The sequence below is a fragment of the Centroberyx affinis genome, unplaced genomic scaffold, assembly GCF_046629955.1.
Source record: "Centroberyx affinis isolate AG114_WGS23_722 - 3 ecotype Tasmania unplaced genomic scaffold, CSIRO-AGI_Caff_v1 ptg000962l_1, whole genome shotgun sequence".
Lineage (NCBI taxonomy): Eukaryota > Metazoa > Chordata > Actinopteri > Beryciformes > Berycidae > Centroberyx > Centroberyx affinis.
In genome coordinates, this window is record NW_027279534.1 from 99,129 (window position 1) to 120,112 (window position 20,984).

Genomic DNA, 20,984 nt, shown 5'->3' on the forward strand with positions numbered 1-20,984 from the left:
CTGCGGTTACATGAGACATTTTTTTCATAAACTAATAACTTGTTTGTCAGATCACGTTTTTCTGATGAGTTTAAAAGACTGACTGATCAAGAGAAGAAAGAATTAACAATTGACAATAAATGTCAATAATTGTTTTAAAGATTATACTTTTATTATGTTCAATAAAAGTGTATTTTCCTAAATCTTGAGACATTTGCAACATAATGTAAAACATATCACATACATACATATGAAACATATCTCACATACTTAGCCAAAGTGTCATACTATATCCCCAGGCTGTTTGCTAATGCTAAAAGAAATTCAAATACAAAATGTGTTTGTAGTCTTGCACTGGCTAACAAATGCCTTGCTGAATGCACCTCAGGTTTAGCAACAGACTTTTGTTAAGACTTGAATATCATAAGATATGTGGTGTCTTGTAAGGTAGCTTGAAAGCACTTTTTTTTATTATTATAAGTGTTTTATTAAGGCTTTAGAAATGCCCATGGTTACCCACTTCACATGACATTACAAAGCAATTTGTTTTGCATTGGGAGTCCTTAAAGGGAGTGACATCTGCCCTAGTTTTATTGCTGTAAAAGTAACGTGGACTACAAGTGTCAATGACTGGATTTGGAGATTTGATTTTGAATTAGGTAAAATAAATGTATATTGGTATTGCTGTGTTTCCCATGCACAGGCTCATCAGCCAAACTGGATAACTTCCACACCTTTTACACAAAAACACATCTCTGCTAGCTCAGTCTAGCGGTCACTAAAACATTTGCCAGCAAACATATTATTTGTCAGCATAGATTAGCCGTTGTGGTTAAAAACACACATTGCTACAAACGGCCGAGCGAGGTTCAAATACTGGAAGAATCGTTAATGGGAATCGATAAGGGAAACTTGCAATTTTTTTTCCAAGGGTTCCCAACCCTAGTGCTAACTCAGCTGTTGCTTTTTTCCTCATCTGCTTGTGTGTATATGCCTATCTTTTCTATTCCTATGGTGCTGCTGTTAACAAGCCATCCATCTAAGTTTTTCCACCAATTAAACTTTAATGTCTGCTATGTCGACACTCCATTCAATAATCAGGCCATACTTTAAGTGTTTCCCCTAGATTTTTTTTTGTAGCAGTGGTGGTTGGGAATCATTCTGGTTTTGGTCCCACATCTTTCCTTATTTTGGTCTTGGTTTAGTTCTTATTTGGGGACTTTATTATGACAAAAGCTCTCGTTCTAAACATTGGAGTCATGTTGAGTTTTAGGGAAACTAGGCTAAAATATGATGGATTTATTTTATTTCACAATTTCTCTAACAGTTGTGGTAGGTTACCGTGCTGTGGTGGCTCACCGCTGCTAAATGAATACAGGGGAAACACTGACTTTGGTGTGGAAGCTGTTATTCTATTCCACTCAGGGGCTTCGTAGTTGAATGGTAAACTGACATGTCTTTTTGGACACTTACTAAAATCGTTTGCTGACGTTTTGTATGAGAGTTTGTCCCCCACTAGGTGTAGAAAGTTGCTGTAACTTTTGTTTACAAGAAGACATCTAGCTTTCAGAGGAGGCTTTAGTCGAGTCTGTAGTCCAGGGTTATTCAGTGGGGAAGTTGTGCACAGTCATCACCCACAGCAGAATAACATGGGAAGGGGCGCCCCCCATGCCTTCCTGTCTCTCTCTCACTAACTCTGTCAAATAAAGCATGAAAATGCCTAAAAAAGAATAACATGGGAATTCTCATCTCTTTGATGATCAGTCTATGCTGATTGTTTCTATATCTATAGCACAGTATTCAGACAAACAATAATGTATAGAATGACGCACATCTTCAGTGAGCTTTTTGGAGAGCATTGGTTGTTAACGTTTCTTTCATCAATAATGGCAAACATAAAATGAATAATGTTTCATTAACAATATTGTAGCCCTCTGCCTACCTCCCTATCCATTCAGTTACATTAATGGATTTATTTGAATCCTTTTAATGCATTATAATATCATTAATTAGGGGTTCAAGCCAATAGGGCTGAAACCCTATTGTTGTTGTTTCACAAATTCCTGTGAGATAAGTGTGAGGTAAGTGATACAGACATTACATTTCCCAGTTATATAAAGTTGTGTGCAAATGCTGCACAACAAATATTACTACAATTGGCCTGATGGGGCCACTATAATTAATGGCCAAATTTTCCAAGTTTTAAAGCCTATGACTCCTACATTGTAAGACCAATTTACACAAAACTTGCAACACACAGATATCCAGCTATCTTCGTGCTACAAATTTGCCTCAGAGCCACTAACAAATCTTTCATTACCTGTCAATAAAGGCTTGAACCACTTCATGGTGGCTTGGCTATATATGCTTGGCTGCGGCTATATTTGTATATGACTGTATACCATACATTGTTTTTAATGCAATATAATATCACTGCCAAGAGTAAACAGACCTGCCTAGTAGTTCAGTACCGATTTTTTGTCTAATTAGGATTTTTATTTTTGGCAAGGGGTTGGGGGTATTGGCCAGTATCGACCTCACTGTTCCCTAAAATATCAGTATTGGTCCTAAAAAATCTGTATCTGTGGCCCACCATAATAAATGCCACACTAACACACAGCCTCCCATACACACACACACACACACCAACACTTTGCTCAAGTCTTGCTTCTGTTGCCAGTGTGGAGCCAGGAGTATACAATATCTGTGGTGCTGCAGGGTGCATATACTGATCACTACCAGAGACGTCTGTCATCAGACGCCAGTGGAGGGCCCCGACTGTGGCCCTGTAATTAACCACTGCTAATGAGTGCCTCCTGAGAGAAAAGTCACTTCACATTGCTTCACCTAGACAAGCAGAGCCTACTACTGTGGGGGAAACACACGGTTCCAGCACACTTATTTATATACAGGGATTTCAGGTGATGTAACACACCCAAGAGCAACCATCTTGCTCTTGAGCAGCAGCGGTTGTGAACAGCTGATTCCATATATAAAGTTACTACTTGTCCGTCTCAATGAATCAGAATAGACATAGTTCATTTTTGTGCTATTTTTGACTGGGAACTAAGCTACCCACCACTGTCTTATTAACACATCTGATTAGCACACTGGCTAACATATGTAGTTACAAGCTAGTGTTAGCAGTGGCTAGTAGCTGCACGTAAAGATTAACATTGGTTGCTTTGCTAAATTAGCCTTCTGGCTAGTTAGCTAGCTGGCTAACATTTAGTTCAGGTTAACTGACCTGACTCAGAGTGTTTTGGAGTAGAGACTATGGCTAGAGACTAGGAGACTAGGGCTAAAGATAAGACAGTTTACTGTGTCACAATAACCAACATTTGGAAACAGATCTACCCTATCACAGTGGTTCTCAACTTGGGGTCCGGGGACCACCAGGGGTCCTTGAGGGGGTTCCAGGGGGTCCCCAGCAAACTGATTGTTAAACTTCACCATTATTTAATTTACATGAAGTTAACACAATTAGAGAATGTAGAAGAATGACTGTTCTGATCATAGTTTCACTGTTATCTCTCTACCTACAATACAGATAGCCTAGTCACAGAATTATGGACAAAATCATATTTGACAATAAAAATATTCTCAGATTTGGGTTCAAGAGACAAAATCTCATCAAATGGGGGTCCGTGGCCCTAATGTGGACTAAAGTAGGGGTCCATGATATGAAAAAGGTTGAGAATCACTGCCCTATCAGATCCCATTTACTCACTTTTACTTGAATGTTACTGAATGGATCTACAGCCACACCACAACAATCTTTTTCAGCTAGCTCTCTTTTCCTACCCTGGTTGTTACTGATTTAGACATTATTTACACAGCTACTGTTTTTATGCTCCAAACACTGTTTGAATCGCACAGTGGCGAAGATATAGAAGTGCTGAAATTGCCCGTTATGGACTCGGAGCTTGGAAGAGTTAACCAGACCATCACCGTTGTGACAGACAGCCATAGGAATATGGAGAGGCCGGGCTGGGACCATACATCAGGTGTTTACACACGTTAAATCTGGCTACCCAAGTGGGCTGGGGGTTCCCCGCATTAGTCATTTGCTTGGGTGCGTGAGAAGGGTTGCATCCTTCTTCCACAGCAGTAGGTAGCACTGCCACCGTGCTAACTGATAACTGACATCACCACCCGGTGGAACAGCACGCTGTATATGCTACATCGCTATCTTGAACAGCAAGCAGCTGTAACAGCAGCTCTCGTCAGCCCAGAACTGCGGCGGAATGCACGGGACATTAATACTCTGGATGACAATGACATCACTGATGCGGATCACATAGTGAAATTGCACAATCTTCTGAAGACAGCCACCAAACGTCCTGTGCGATGAAAAGACCCCCGCAGTGTCTCTAATAATAACAGATAATAAAACAATAGACCTGTGTGTGTGTGTGTGAGTAACAGAAGGAGGATGAGTTTAAATAACTACATTTATGTGTAATTGCACGATTAGCAAAAAAAAACAAGTGATTTTCAGAAGTGTTATGCTGCCTCTCCTCTTTGTAGAGCCGTGTCACTGTGAAGGCAGCAGAGAGAACCGAGTAGGTGCCCATAAAGCAGGAGAGCCTGACCCGGCTGCCTCAGAGGGAGCCGAGCAGGACCGACCTCCTTCAAAGAGGACGGCATTAGAGGATCTCCTCGGGGGACTCTTTCCCCGCCGTGGAGCCGGCACAGTCAAACAAAGGGATAGAGCGAGAGATGGACATGTACAGAAAAGAGACGTTCTCTCCCACTCACCAACTGTCCACTGAAGTGGTGGAAAGAAAATGCGAGCATTTATCCAACGCTTGCCCCTGTGGCGAAAGCTTACCTAACAGTTCCAGCTACCTCAGTCCCAAGTGAGCTTTTTTTTTTTTTTTTTCAACAGCAGGAGACATTGTGAACTGTCAAAGGTGTCAGCTGCTGCCTGAAAATGTTGACATGCTAATTTTCTAAAAAACAACAACAAAAAAAACTGAGCTTTGTGGCCTGCCTGGCCAACTAAGGTTTTTGGAGAATGTTAGTTCAACCATATTCAGATATTTGCACTTTACTGTAAAGAGGACATTCTTTTATTTTTACAAAATAAAGAATGTCAAGCATCTGTTTTTAAAAGCTGATTTATTTCAAGAGATTCTATTATTTGCTTTTCGCACTGAAGAATACACAAGATATGGTTAAAATTTTAATTTAAAATATTGTTTTTGCACGTTTTATGCGAAAGCACTAAAGGAGTGTTCTACATTCAGAATTTGTTTCCATTTAAACTTGTCAAGTTAACCCTGTTAACTGTGTATCGTGCCGAACCGTGAGCCGAGTGTACCGTTACACCCCTACTTTCCAGGCTTGCATAAGAACCCTGGAGATAGAAACCTAGACTGCTGGTGCTGTGATTTACTTGCTCTTGGATCAGATGGGGTCAGATGAGATGGTAATGGGATAGCATTCCCATTCAGATAGCTGAATATCGTATTCTGCACAATCACTGCGAGGGGGGAATGGACGGAGGGTCATTTACTGTGCTGTCTTCTACTGCAACACAGCTGGTTTGGTCCAATTTAGTCTTCAAATGGATGAGATCTCAATATAATGACGGCATGCAGCCTCATTTCTGTGCTGGATTATTGGTACTCATATTACTCATATTATTGGTGCTCATTATTGGTATGGTATCAAACTTATTACCAACATTTCTGTTATCATGAAACTCCAAGTAGCAGTACGATAACAATCTGCGTGTGACTTTTTCCACTACACAGGCAGCCTGCATGTTCTGCAAGTAATGGCAGCCAAACCAAATAGCTCCAGATTCACCAGGCATAGCTACAGTCCATCTTAATCTAAAGCTAGGGAGGATCAATGAGCTCGTTTTACAGACCCAAACATTACTGTCTCATCATTGACTTCAGTTATCTAAGCCACAAGGCACACAACTAGTTATGAAACTACATATAGCCTATGAGCAGAATCATCTCAAACACCAAAAAGAGCAAACAAAATAATTTCTCTTTTAAACATAGGCTAATCCTTAGGATTTAATCTTATCTAAACACAGGGAGAGGATTTTGAATACAAAGTACAAAACCTCGCCTGCAGGCACCATATGGTTGGAAGAAACAACAATACGAGCTGGTTTTGTGGTTAACCCTGACAAAACCTCAAGTGGTTCCTCTGACCGACAAAAACAGGCTCATTCAGTCAAAGGATGTGGCGGGTGCGGTTTGACAATAGCAGCAACACTTCTGCCTGCAAAGAGAGTGATGTGCCAAAGAAAAGGAGCCATGACCCACCCGCCCATGTGTCGACTGGGCTTCACTGTGGATGTGGAGGCTACAGAGCACGTCTCCAGGCCCGGCTCTCCTGGTCTTAGATGAAATTGAATGGCAATAAACTATTCAGACCAAGTCACAATAAAACTATTTTGGTTTGCCGCTTTGTAGATCTTGACGAATGTCATACTTTGTTATGTCTAATATCTATTCTAAGTCTATTCTAGGTACTTTTTTTTGTCTTTGAGGACAGGCAGAGGAAGCATTCTGCTTGTGAGAGCAAGAGAGAGAGCGAGCGAGAGTGAGAGAGCATTCAAAACACCTACCTGAGGTTAGTCGGCAACCGGCAGGCAGCTAAATAGCAAAAGGCCATTCTTCATACCTCTCATGTCTAACAAGGGGCAAGGAGCAGGGGCGTAAATTGACTTTTGTGCTGACAATCAATTATAAATGACACAAAGTGGCAGGTTAACATGGAACGATGAGAGCCTCAGGCCAGAGATCTGGAAACTGGTTGCGCCGGTTGAGTGAGGAGACCATTGGCGCCAAGAAAGGGGAGGGAGGGAGGGAGGGAGGGAGGGAAGGGGGGGTTGTGTGATAGTGGTGAGTTATCTCCAACGAACAATACCTGTGCATATGCCATATGCCACATAAACAGGACTGGAATACATGCCAGCCCTCCTAGGTATTTTGATAGTGTCACATTTTGACTGAGAATGCAATAGTTCGCCCTACAGGGCCAAACAAAGCTAGCCAGAAACGCCCGCCGCCCGCCACCCCCCCCCCCCCCGACTGCAGACAGAAGTCAAATATGTAGACAGAATACAGAAGAGGTGATATGAAACTGTCATAATGTAAACTGAATAATGGAACTGGAATAAACTTGTGTAAGGAGGAGAGTTATTTTTCCCAAGGCCTGCTCATCAGGAGCCAAATTCAGGTCAGTCAGTCGAGTGATGCTCGCTTGCCCGGTGTTAAGTAAAGCTTTGCAACTGGGGTGGCTAAAAAATATTTTTTGCCGGTGAATATTTTAGTAAGTAGATTGCGCTAGCAAAGCAGTTTTTTGCATGTCAGGTTTGGAATTTATCAAGTTTTCCAAAAGCTAATGACACAGAACTGTCTTTACTTTATAATAATAAACTTTATAGAAATAAAGTTTATTATTATTATATCACTATGATACTGAAAGGCAGCTAATGAACCTGACTGTAGCAATACAGTAGTTATGTAGTATAGTAGTATAGTATGGTATAGCATTATTATATCAGCACTAGTAAAGCGTCTATATATAATATGTGCTTATGGGTCTTAACTGCTTATTTGAAGTTTACTCAACAGACACTTGCAAACACTTTAAATCAGAGGCCTAGTAAGTCTCCCAAACATAAAAAGACACTTTCTAGTGACGTCAGAACAATGGTGAGGAAGTAGTGTCTAATGTACACTGAAATATCCCTTGTGTGGCATAGAGCATGGACTCTACGCATAGAATCCATCATCCATCACTTGTGGACCCAATCCAAAATGGCCCCAATACCCTCATTCAATTTAAGCAGTATGTAAACACAAGCCGCCAACAATAAAAAACATGTCTTGTTAAAAAAACAAACACAAATGTAGCGCTGGAGTCTGCTGCGGCACTGGATGAAGAAAATTCTTTTGGGGAGGAATTCATTTGCTAATTGCCCCTTGGTGGGGATAAATCTGGGGGATTAGTTCCGGAAACACAAGTCGCCATTATCAGGATTACACGGAATCTGCCGGAATTACTGTCACATCCACGCCTAGGAGATGGGAGGAAGACGCCGGGAAAGATGCACATCAGCGGCTGAGGTCTCCATGCCATGATTACAGATCTGGGCCAGCAAATTGAATCAGACAAATTGACCCAGACGCTTAACACAGATCACAAAGGGGCCCCCGGTTCAAAAGTCACTGTTGATTATTGACTGCTGGGGTGAGCTGGATTGTCCGGGACCCAAACGAGAGTGCTGAGGCAGTGTTTCCCGATGTATTCATTTAGCAGTTGAGTACACCAAAGCAAGACAACAAGCCACTACCCGCAAGATAAATTGTTTGAAACACAGTAATCAGGGCTTTTCCTGACCCAGAAAAGGGTTTTGGTGGCACGTGTGCAGGCCAGCAAACGCAATCAATCAACCTTTTATACCATGAACGCATACGGGGCCACCGATATGGCCCCAAATAACTTTCAATGCTGAACTGGCTAGATCATATTTAGCCTACTACAGCAAAATAGTTAACAGGTGGTTGAGAAAATATACAAAAAATAAAACATTCAATTTAATACATAAAATAAAATCTTAATGTTGACTGTATGCTATTGATTCGACAGTTAAACTATGATTATGCAAGCAAGTGAATTTTATATGGTTTAATGGGCTTTTCCTCTGTTTTCATCATTTTATAATAATTATGAAACTTGACAGTGAAGCAGAACTGAACCAGGCAGGATCCAAAACATACTAACAAAATAAATAATCATTCTACTTTCCATCACTAGGCAGCATAGGTCTGCATATCCTTAAGCATTTCACCAAATTAAGAATATGAAAAATACCAAGTTTGGATAATTATGTGGTTGTTCACATTTAATTTTGAACACTACATACTAATTACAGGCTAATAATTCAGACCTGAGCCTGTCCACCGTTAGAGGCTGTTGGCACTCACACACACACACACACACACACACACACACACACACACACACGGTCGCTCTGTGCAGGTGTTCAGCAAACACACCTGACTTGCCTATCAGTTATCTGATAACTATGGTTTCCCCTTGGAGCAAGAACATTATTTGGCAGATGAGTCTGCTATTTACCTTTGGCCCGAAGTTGACTAACATTTTTGTCTTGCTCACATCTCATAGTGAATCAGTAGTTTTGTCCATCCTGCTGAACATCGCTTGTTGTTTTCACTTGACTTCATCTGCATCATCTGCACATCCAGAAGCTGTCCGCCTCCTTAACACTCTAAACTTAGCAGCGCAGGTCGCTCGGTAGGTTTTAATCAGTGGTTCTCAACGTGGGGTCCGGGGACCACTAGGGGTCCTTGAGAGGGTTCCAAGCGGTCCCCAGCAAATTGATGAATTGTTAAACTTGAGCGTTGTTTAATTTACAAGAAGTCAACACAATTAGGGAAAGTAGAAGAATGACTATTTTTGTCAGAGTATCACTCTAATCTCTCTACCTAAAATACAGATAGTCATGGAATTCTGGACAAATTCTCAGATTTGGGTCGGAGACACAAAATCTCATCAAATGGGGGTCCGTGGCCCTAATGTGGACTAAATTAGGGGTCCTTGACATGAAAAAGGTTGACAATCACTGGTTTAAACAACTGTGCAATAAGACAGATGTGTTGTTGTTTTTTTTTTTTTATTATGCACTTACTTACACACTTGAAGCACTTTATCTAGTGGGTCATTTAATGTTGTTGCTAATTCCCGTACAGGTGCTAGTGTTTTACCCATGGTGTTCTTATGTGTTGGAGTTTATTTTATTCTACCCATTTGTTTTATGCTTTTATGATTATTTTATGGCTTGGATGTTATCTATCTGTTTTATACTTTCTTTTTTTAATGTATTATGTGTTTTTTAAGTGAGTGGTTCTATGTGTTTGTGTTTAAGTGAGCTCACTAAGACAAATTCCAATCAACTCTGTTGATATGGCAATAAAGTATTGAATCTTGAATCTTGCATAGTGCGAGTGGGTACAACAGCGCTCATGACTGCCGCCCAGCTGGTCCGAGTACCATATAGCAATCAAAAATAAAACGGGTAAATCTCACTAAAAATGGTCTTAAATCAAGGTTTACGCCAATAATTTCTCTATGAAGGAAAAACCCTGGTAATTTCAGATTTTACTTGCGGTCACAGTTACCACACCAGGCATTAAGGAAAAGTTTAGAATAAAGAGCAGGCATCATCATTAAAATACACAGCTAGGGATATTGTAAGATTAGGCAGAAGTCAATGTGGTGGAGTTTTTCTTGTGGCACAGTTAAGAAAGCTTAGGTCTAAACCCCCACATTACCAGCTCATCAAGCCTGTTGCAGACTCCTCCGATTATCTTGTGCGGTCTAGTACAGGGAGGGATTAAGTGCGAGTGGGTGGGGTGCTTTGTAAAAATGCCAAAAGGAGAGCATGACACTTTCTCCTGTGCACCACCCCACAGGGTGGAATGGTCACTCCCCAAAGGACATGAGGACACAACACTTAAATATATCCCACATTTGTTTACAGACAGCCTAGCCTATAACTTCAACCCATATCAAATTCCTGCATGTGAAGCATCTATCCTTTGGCAACATCAAGTGACCTCTTAATACCCTGTGCAGGTGGTTTTGGTACAGTAACAATGAAAACCCACACAGGACCGGGGCCAATCGTGCAAGAGTTGCAAGCCGATGCAAATCTATACAGACATACAAGAGAAATGGAGGGTGAGGGCCATGAACCTCCTTTTTGTTGTTCGCCTAACGAGCCAAAGCTGACTAAGAACAAACAGAACAAACCAGCCAAAGCAACATGAGAACAAATTAAATGTCAGTTTTGCTTTGGGGACCAAGCAATCAGGGCATGGCCTGTTCAATAATAGGCCTAGGCCAAATACAACGCTGTTGACTATTGTAAGGTTGTAATGTTATCACGCATGTAAAAGGAGTACTTTGGTAGGTCATCGCTCGTCGTCTGGTCCGGCTCCTGTAGTGTGAAGCGGTCCAAGACTCGCCAAGCCTGTAGACTGGCCTAGGCTTAAAATGCCACTGGGGAAAAAAAAGCTCTTTCTGGGTAAAACTTGGCTCTATTCTTCAAGATCATTGTTGGGGGAGGGGAGGCTGGCGTGATAAAGCAGCATAACTGGAGCAGAGACCAAGAGGCTGCTGGACATTCCAGCCAGGATTAGGAGCTCTGACTTCATCTCTACGTTTAGCCGTTTTACAGAATGAATAGGCTTGCAGTTTTTGTCTGACAAGGGACATTAGCGCACAAGGTCAAGAATGGGCCTGTTGTTCGTTAAAGAGCGACAGTTTGGGTCCAACAAGTGTGTCACTGCATCCACTTCTGAGATGATGGATTGTGGATGGATTCCGCCTGTCAAGAGGATGTAGTATGTGTGTGTGTGTGTGTGTGTGTGTGATTCAAAGTCCCTGAGACTGATTAGATTACATTATATGACTGAATTTCCCTCACATTAAATTGTGTTGTCTTCATGGCTTCGCTTCGTTGAAGACTACTGATTCTAAATATAATAACTAGCCTATACAAATACTACCTGGATGAAGTTTCTGCTCCAATTACAAGCATTCAGAACTCCATGTCTGCAAATAGCTGGCAGCCCATTAGGGTGGTTAGTTAAATGCTCTCCTCCCCTAAAAAGCTTCACTTTTTCGATTGGAGCAAAATCTCCAATCAAACCCTCTCTTGTGATTTGCACTCGGAAACCCAATCCAAAGAGTGATTCCATGTGCGTTCAACTGTTGTGGCACGTTCGGTCCCAGCCAAGAACGATGGGAGGAGAGGGTTGCAAACTGTGTCGCTGTTTAAAATTCCATACTACCATCAGGCCTAAGCTCTGCGCAAAATACAGATGAACAGTGTTCCCAGACATAGGGAACAAGGACAGCATGCAGGAAACCAGATGGAAACAAACAAGGCATGCATGTGATTTTCGAATACGCTGCCTTTAACAGTGAGCAATGTCAGCTCCGACCGCTTGCCATAAATAATTTACGCAATCATGGTGCTAAGACCTGCAACACTATCTTGGTTGTTGAAATCCACCTCTGCGCTGCAAAACAGAAGACAAAAACGCCCAGACTGGGAGCAACCAATGCTCCAACTTAAGGGCAATGCATTCATAGGATTACGAAAGGTATTCTGGGGATTAAAATGTCTTGTAAATAATACGTTGTGGGAAACTGAATGTCTCTTAATTTGCTGAACTCCAAGAGCTGATAATATTGAGCGAGTGTTGTTCAGAGCACATTCTCCACAAGCCTGATTATGATCAAAGAAAACAACAAACAGCCCAATAAGAAGTGCTGCGAGGCCCGGGCTATTTGTTATGGCAACTCTTTAGCGTGCTAGAAGCAGGGACGGCGGTTCTGTTGACAGGACGGTAAGGTCTACTGGCGGTCAAGCGGCACTTTTGCACAACCCATTACGTGACAGATGAGGGTAGCGGGACCACCTCTACACATGGGAGAGAGTGCGGGCAAAAACAACTCTCAGGAAACGCTCTGGCCACAACATGAGGGCGGTGCGCTGGTATGTGATACCAAGAGGCAGTCAAACGGTCCATCACAGGGCCATTAATGAATCATGTGGAGGCAGGTAGGATTATATTTGGCTGCGTGGTGGAGTGGAAGGATCTTTCTGTAAATGACATGATGCGCATCCACTTACACCTGGCAAGGGTGGGTGGGTGGGAAAAGATGGATGGGAGAGAGAGATCTGGCTTAATATAGCTCAAAAGCCATGTTTCTAAGGCTATCATGTCTCTGGGGTGACTTGCCCTTTGATCTTTTCATATTAGGCAACTTCTGCGTTCAGGATACTAGGCCAGGGCCATCCTCATGAAGGACGCCATTGATTGCTTTATTTGATTTGATTGCCAAAAGAACACTCAGTAATGAGCAATACACATTGTAATTGTGCTCTTCTGAGGGTGCCTCTTGCAGGAGCCATTACAGGTAATGTGATAATTGTAGTCGGAGAGAGACTGCTTAAAATTCAGAGGGTAGAAGCGGAGGCGGGATTGTGGTCTTTTGTTATAGAATTTGGGAGGAAAATTAACATGAGAAGCAGCAAGGGGGCCCAACGAGTGAAATTGGATTTTGTATGGAGGAAAACCAGCTGGTCATGGCCCTTCAGAATATAACAACCAGTTCCATTTCCATGCCTGGTTGTAGCTGGTTTGGCTCATTTCTTGGTTGACGGGGTCTGGCTCCCAGTGTTGCCTCTGTATGAATTCAGCAGTGGTAGGCCTCCGCAGCAAGGAAATGGCCACCATTGGTTGAGAAATTAACACTGAACATTATAATTTAGCCAAAACAAAACACATACAGCCCCAATGCTTACAATTTGCACTATCATGATTAACTACCCAAAGAACTACACTTTTAGTGCTATAAGCTGCGCTCAAATCAAAACTACAACCATTACTGGGACAGATATAACCTCCAACCACCACTGCTAAAAAAATATGGTTAACACTAGATCCTGTATACCTTACTGATAATATGAAGAAAACAATCAATGTTAAGGACATAGGCTACTGACAATATTTGCATAGTGCTTCACTTAAAAGTTACAAACATAGCAAAAACACAAGAACAATACAGCTCAAGTAATTCCAAAAATACTGATTGTTTCTCCACTAAAGATTAAGCTAAAGTCAGCCTAGGTGATTTTTTTAATGGCAATTCAAAGCCTGATTAGAATCTGGGCAAGTCAGGGTTTTTTTGGGGGGGCCGGGGGGGCAGCCAAATACTGCTGACTCTGGTCGTTTGGCCCGACACAATTTTTTCTAACATGTTTGATTTTGTCAGGCAAGTCTGGTCGGGCTCCTGTCGTGTGAAGCGAGTTCAGATACAGGGGGAAGAAAAAGATAATGAACCGGAAGAGAAGTCACATTTAACACCTCCCGCTCACACAGATAGTTTACATCAGCAAGATTCCTAACTAAATGTCATAAAATAGTATAAAATGGCATCATGCCTGGATCAGTCCACATAAGTATGCAATTACAAATTAAGTGAAAGAAGTCTCATACATAGTTATTCTTGCAATGGTGCCACATAAAAATACATTTGTAATGTAAATGTAAACTATAGCTTCATGGTGCAAGAAACACCTACTTTGTAATTCTATTTACAGTGAATTGTTCTGGATGAATAGGTAAACATTTTTAAACGACAGAATCGGGCACTGTGTGATCCCTCATCTTCATGTGTGACGCCCATCTTTGTCCCCTCGCCTGTGTGAACAGCCTCTCGACCAGATGGCAAGCGTTTAGTCTGAACTGCCCTAGCAGGGAAAGACTCGAACGGTCTTGCAGTGTGTCCTAGGGTTTAACAGAAACCCCTTTAGCTGCCAAACGTAAATATAAGAGCATATGCTTTTCTACTGGGGAGACAACATATCATATAGAATGCATCGTTCACCATTAATCCCTCATAACAGAGCGGTTCAACAAAATACATCATCGGGCTTTTTCCGAACAGCTTTCGGCACGGACGGTGTGCGATTCCACAAAGGGAGATTTTGTGCCTTAAGTGTGCATTATCCTCCCCTCCACCACATCAGAAAAAGATAAATCTTTGTTTTAAGGGATTTGTGACAGAAGTGGTGTCGTTCACTAATGGTCTCCTGCTGGGCCGTCTGGGTGAGCACCGCTGGGGTCGATGGTAGCCACTGGTAGCCACTGGATCTAGCTTGTCCAGCTGGGACTGATCCAGGACCAGCTCGAGCCTGACAGAGCCTGTCCTAGCACAACAGATCATGGACATGGGCTTGAAGCATGGACAAACACTGTAAGGGCTTTTTTCAGCTCTTTGCCTAGTGTAGGCTAATCATTAAGGGTTTTGAACAACATACATTTGCACCAGTTTACACAGTGTAGGCCTAACTGGAATTTGACATTTCATAAAACTCCCCTAGGTTAGTGTTTCCTAAACTCTTTTATGTCAAGGACCCCTAAAAAGATATGCATCAGACCATGGACCCATATTTGATCAGACTATATCCAAATGGACCACATCTGAGAGCATTTTTGCTGTTAGATATGACTTAATACAGAATTAGGCTACAGTATTGTCTCTAGTGTAGGTGAGGAGCAACAGTAGATACAGTAAAACCTATGAACAAAATAAGCATCTTTATCAATTTTCTCATTGTGCTTATTTCTAGTGTGAAATCAAACTGTTCTCCATTTTGCTGGGGACCCTCTGGAAACCCCTGAAGGACCACTGGAGGTCCACAGACCCCAGTTTGGGAGCCGCTGCCCTAGATAACATGCATGTTATGCCCTAAACAGACTTCAAATTGGAGACGGTTGAAGCAGGTGAAAAAGCCATGTCATAATTGTTCCCACACTGTTCTCAGGACACAGCGATGTTGAAATGTTGGCGGGGTCTCCAACCTTTCCACTTCATTAGGTGAAGAAATCTACTAGAAACCCATAGTGCTTTCCAGCCCCAGTGCAATCATTTTAACACAGATCACAACACTGTGTGTGCTGAAAACTGAGCTTGTGTGCAACCTCTGTTCTGTGTGTACATAAGCTGGATTCCCATTGTAAAAACGACGAGAGGGGTTATGAGGGATGTCATCTAGGGCTGCAACTAACGATTATTTTCATTGAGGATTAATCTGTCGATTATTTTCTCGATTAATCGATTAGTTGTCTATAAAATGTCAGAAAATGGTGAAAAATGTGGATCAGTGTTTCCCAAAGCCCAAGATGACGTCCTCAAATGTCTTGTTTTGTCCACAACCCAAAGATATTCAGTTTACTGTCATAGAGGAGGAAAGAAACCAGAAAATATTCACATTTAAGAAGCTGGAATCAGAGAATTTTGACTTATTTTTCTTTATAAATTACTGAAACCGATTAATCGATTATCAAAATAGTTGGCGATTAATTTAATAGTTGACAACTAATCGATTAATCGTTGCAGCTCTAATGTCATCCATTTAAATAATACTACGGTGATTGTTGTTGTTGATTGAACAAGTGCCACAAGGCACCCTGAATCAAATGAACAAAAATGATAGGCCTGAATGGTTTTATATAAGCTTCTGTGCTTCCTTATCTATGTTTAGAACAATGAAGAAATGAAGGGAGGAGGCATTGGCTAGATTTCCTATTATTCAGCCAGCCATTAGGTAAGAAAGCCTGTGCCAATGTGATCCAGTAACACACACACACACACACACTTCAAATGTCACAATGTGACTGCCAGGAACACAACCAGCTGTCAATCCACAGACAATAACATTGAAGAGATGGAGCCTTATTAACTTCCAGGCAGAATGGCATGCATGGCATATGTCCACACCACAACCTTTGCAGAGGACAGGCTTATCAAACACCTTCTAACTTTCATGCTACAACTGCCACTTAGTACCATGTTTCTGACACAGTGGTGGCTCTACATACCACACTGGCATGCAGTAAATCTTGAGGCAGTGCAGATGAGCAACATTGCCTGAGGCAGGGGTGTGGATTTGCCACAGGGTCAAAAATCCATGTGGCGACCAGAGTCCACTGTAACAAACACCACAGAGGGGATCACTTGTGCCAAATTTGCCTGTCGACACTGCCTCCAAGAGCCGCCTGTGTATCACGAGGGTTAGGGTTCAAGCCGCACTGGCTTGAGGAATGTGACAACCTCTATTCAGGTCAAAGTCCATGCCAGATAGAGCACAGCAGATTGCTTCGATCCCATCTGTGGACTGTTCACTATCCACTTTGACTAATTATAAGTAAATGGGGCTTTGAGTCTTAAAAAGACAAGTCCTATTATTTTGGAAAGTAGGCCTCCATATTAGTCTTAGCATTTCTGACAGGTGAAGCTGATGTGTTGTCTTTGAATTTCTGTTGCGCCGCTTGTTTGCTCTTTGACCCCTTTACACCATGGACTTGCTTCAGCCTTGATTTATATTCTTACATCAGGGCATAATCTAAAGAATTTGAGTGTGGAACCCGTTTGATTAAATATGCAGGAGTTCTGACATTGCATGCAAAGCACACAATGCATTAATCATTGGACCCTTTGCATTATACAACTGCCTGCTCTCCACCACACGCACACACTGGCCGTTTTCTGCATAGAGGCCCACAATTCACAGGATAAGCGGGGCCCTGGCTGGGTTGGTTGGACAGGCTCAGCTGCTGTACAATACCAATGATACAGTGAGCATGCTTGGCTTTTCTCAAAGGTGGGCCTAATGGTCGAGGTTGCCCAAGGCTGAGAGGGAAAGAGCCGCTTCATTTTCAACAACACTGCACTGGATCGCTCCCCAGCGTAGCAGTGACAAAGAACCCGAGGCAACACAAGGATACCATGTCCTTCTCACATTCATGAATTTGTTTCAGTAAACTTGTATTTATATCTGTGTCAGATGCATGACCCTCCCACCCCAGATATGCGATACCCTGCAGAAACCAAGTATAAACCGATTTTTTCAAATCACAACACCCACCTGAGGAACAGGAGATGAGGAAAACGCTGAATGCCAGTTTGGTCGCTGATCCCATTTTCGATCAAATGGCAAAATCCTTTATTTCGGTTAAATCCCGAAGTGACGAATCCAAAGGATTAGCGTCTTCAACCTATCAAAGCGTCTTTTGTTTTATAGAAGGGAGTGGATCAGATGAGTGATACCTGCCTCAGTGAAAACATCCACTTCAGAGTCCTTGGCATCAACAGTTTGCGTGTCAGAAAAAATGACTAACTTAACCACAGTTCAGTCAGAAAAATAAAAAAAAATAAAATACATGCGTGTCACAAAATAAAGGAAATTCTTATCGGGAAAAAAAGACCCCAGGACACAATTCAGGAGCAACGGGCCTGGCCAGCTACGTGAACTTGCAAAGAGGTCAGACTGACGCACAATAATCTAACAGTATGTGCATTGGAGTTTCAACATCAAAGAGAACAGAATAGGCCGGCCATCAATAAAGTAGGCAATGCCATTGGCCGTTATGCAATTGCATGTAACGTTATTTGACAATGTCGGTGAGTGAAAAAGTGCAGAGGGCAGCCCATTTCAAAACAGCCTTGTCCGAAAGGACGTCGACAGCATCCCCGATGTCATTTTTTTATCAATTTGCATAGATTACAGTATTTTCAAAACATGAAAGAAGTGTGTAATAAGTCGGGCCGAACGTTTAAAACCACAGTTTCTGGTAGTAAAAACAGACGTCGGCAGTTGCTCCAGATACCCCCTTCCCATTTAGAAAATTCTTCCGCTTTTCCTCCCAGTCACTCACGGTCAAACCCGAAGGAAAGTTGACACCGAAGCCGACCAGCTGAGCTTTCAACTAGCTACGTTAGGCCCCTTCCACAGAGGGCTGCTGTGTTCATAACATTTTGTCTGCCCAGAATCATGCAAAAAAAAAAATACGTTACGCCTCGCTCATGCTGGCCCAAAAAGCCATTTTCTGGTGTGACACAAGAGTTCAGAGTCCACGCCTCATGCCGAGTCGAAAACAGTCGTCGTCCCCGAGTGAAATGTTGTCAAGCTGCACCGCTGAATCCTCTGACGGACGGCAACCACGGCTCGGCGACCTCGGCTAGCCCTGCTAACGTTAGCTCTAACGCTAGCGGTCCGACTGGTTTGATTTGGAGCGGATTTCCTAACTTGACCTAACAAGCGAAATGGTTCCAGCCCACAACGGCGCGTCCACGACAGTGTAAAGTTTCAGAAGCGAGTCCTCAACACGGGGGGGTGTGGATTCGTCGTGTATCCTCGATAAACGTCTGTGGTTTTCTACTGCGATTCCGTTCGGTATTCACATTCCCTGCTCTCCTTGTGTGAGTGGGCGCAAGATGGCTGCTTGCACAATGGGATTGTTTTTGTTTTTTCCACACTCGTCTGTCACTACGTTGCGAAAAAAAAAGTGAGTGACGCAAACAGTGGCCAATGGGGTGCGTCGGAGGAGCTCGGCCCGTGCGTCTCCGCCAATCATGTGAGGTGTCGTCCTGCCTTACGACACATGACGTTTGGAATGACAGGCGAAGGAACGCCCACTGTCAAAGTATGTAGATTATGGTTGATATTGATACAGATAGCCTATGATCATGCGTTCCCTTTATAAGGTTATTGTTAAAGAGATAAAAGCCGTGCAGTTTATCTTTAACACAGTAAATGAGTTGAGCTATTTTGCCTGAGAGACAAAAACAAATGTGTTCATTAAAATATGAAAAGTAATGAACACTAAATATATACAGTAGCTAATTTATTAAATGGACTGCATTTATATAGTATTTATTAGGCTGAACACTAAATATATACAGTAGCTTATTTATTAAATGGACTGCATTTATATAGTAGTTATTAGGCTCCAGTCAGAGTAATGTTGTAATATACTGAAATCTATTTTGGAACTTAGATTGGAAGTTCATAGTCTGTAACTGAGGAGGGATGAACAGAGATAGGGAAATTTTTAGAAACAAAACACCTTTATTTAAATTAAATCAACCAATGGATTATACATAACGTTTTAACAGTAAGTTCCCTGATGCTGATTACAATCATCGTTCATTCATTGCATATTAGCCCATAATGGGCTAATATGAAGTACTACTACACCCGTCCCCTCCAAGACTCATATTCATCCATTACAACTTGTAACGCTCATATAGGCTTAAACTCTTCCCATCCACCCCATATGTTAGCAGGCCAATAGAATGGAAACCCAGATTAGTTATTGCTTACATGACATGAGATTGATCAAAATTCAATCAAATCAATTGCAGATCTATTCTGATCCATCATATATAATCCCTTCTCCTATAACCCTCGGCACCACTATGACTAATCTGTAGTAATTTTCCATGCATTGTTGTGTACCTGATTTGCTTGGTAAGGTATGCATAACTTTAATGCCAGTTTCCAGCAGTCCAGCAGCAAATTAAAATGAGTCTAGTGACATTTATTTGCATTTTATGTCGTCTGCATGTACTTTGAGATTGTAGTTTAACTGCTTTGGAATTCAGCTATTTTCCAACTGACAATATTACCTTTGTCACATGTCGTCCCTTCTCTATCCAATCTTTCCCAGTGGTGGAAAGTAACTAAGTACATTTACTCAAGTACTGTACTTAAATTTTGAGGTACTTGTACTTTACTTGAGTATTTCCATTTTATGCTACTTTCTACTTATACTCCACTACATTTTAGAGGGAAATATTGTACTTTTTACTCCATTACATTTATTTCACAGCTATAGTTACTAGTTACTTTTCAGATCAATATTTTATATTTAAAACATTTGATCTTTATCTTTATAAAATAACTATAAAATAGCATTGTTATAGATTAGACTACCCAAAAGTATAGCTAAATTGTTAAGATTAGCTTCATGTTGACAACTTTAAAATGCTGCTTACATGTACATGTATGTCAATAAATCAGTATTAATATTCCAATAATTTATGAAAAATATAACTCTCTAAATGGGGACAGTTTGCATAATGAGTATGTTTACTTTGATACTCTAAGTATATTTTGCTGCCAATACTTATGTACTTTTACTTAAGTAAGATTTTGAATGCAGGACTTTTACTTGTAATGGAGTATCTTTACATTGTTGTATTGCTACTTTTACTGAAGTAAAAGATCTCAGTACTTCTTCCACCACTGATCTTTCCTATGTAACAAAAATGCCCCCCCCCCAAAAAAAACAAACAAACAAACAAAACATCCCGCCTCATATGAGCACATGAGCTTAGAACTTGATCTGCAAACCAATCCACTAGTCCCAATATGTGGCTCATCATGTCATACCATACTTTCAGCAGCACTGACACTCGACCTCACTGCCGCATGCTTGCCACCATGGTAGCTGGGCGTGAGCCTCGGTGACAGCGGAAAAACCCTGCCGCTCGTCACCTAAAGCCAATCACACTGAAAACACCAGTGTCACTGAAGGGGACTGAAACGTTGGAATTTCAGCTCATTGACACGCAGGGGG

At 41.8% G+C, this 20,984-nt stretch overlaps 1 protein-coding gene across 1 annotated transcript in view; it reads right to left on the reverse strand.

Moving 5' to 3' along the window:
• acvr2aa (activin A receptor type 2Aa) overlaps positions 1 to 18,814 on the reverse strand; it is a 46,122-nt gene extending 27,308 nt beyond the window's left edge. Inside the window, exon 1 of the mRNA XM_071522158.1 lies at positions 17,489 to 18,814. Coding sequence (XP_071378259.1) covers positions 17,489 to 17,543 — 55 coding nt within the window. The 5' untranslated portion in view covers positions 17,544 to 18,814. The remainder of the gene's footprint in view (positions 1 to 17,488) is intronic.
• Between the last annotated feature and the right edge of the window lie 2,170 nt (positions 18,815 to 20,984).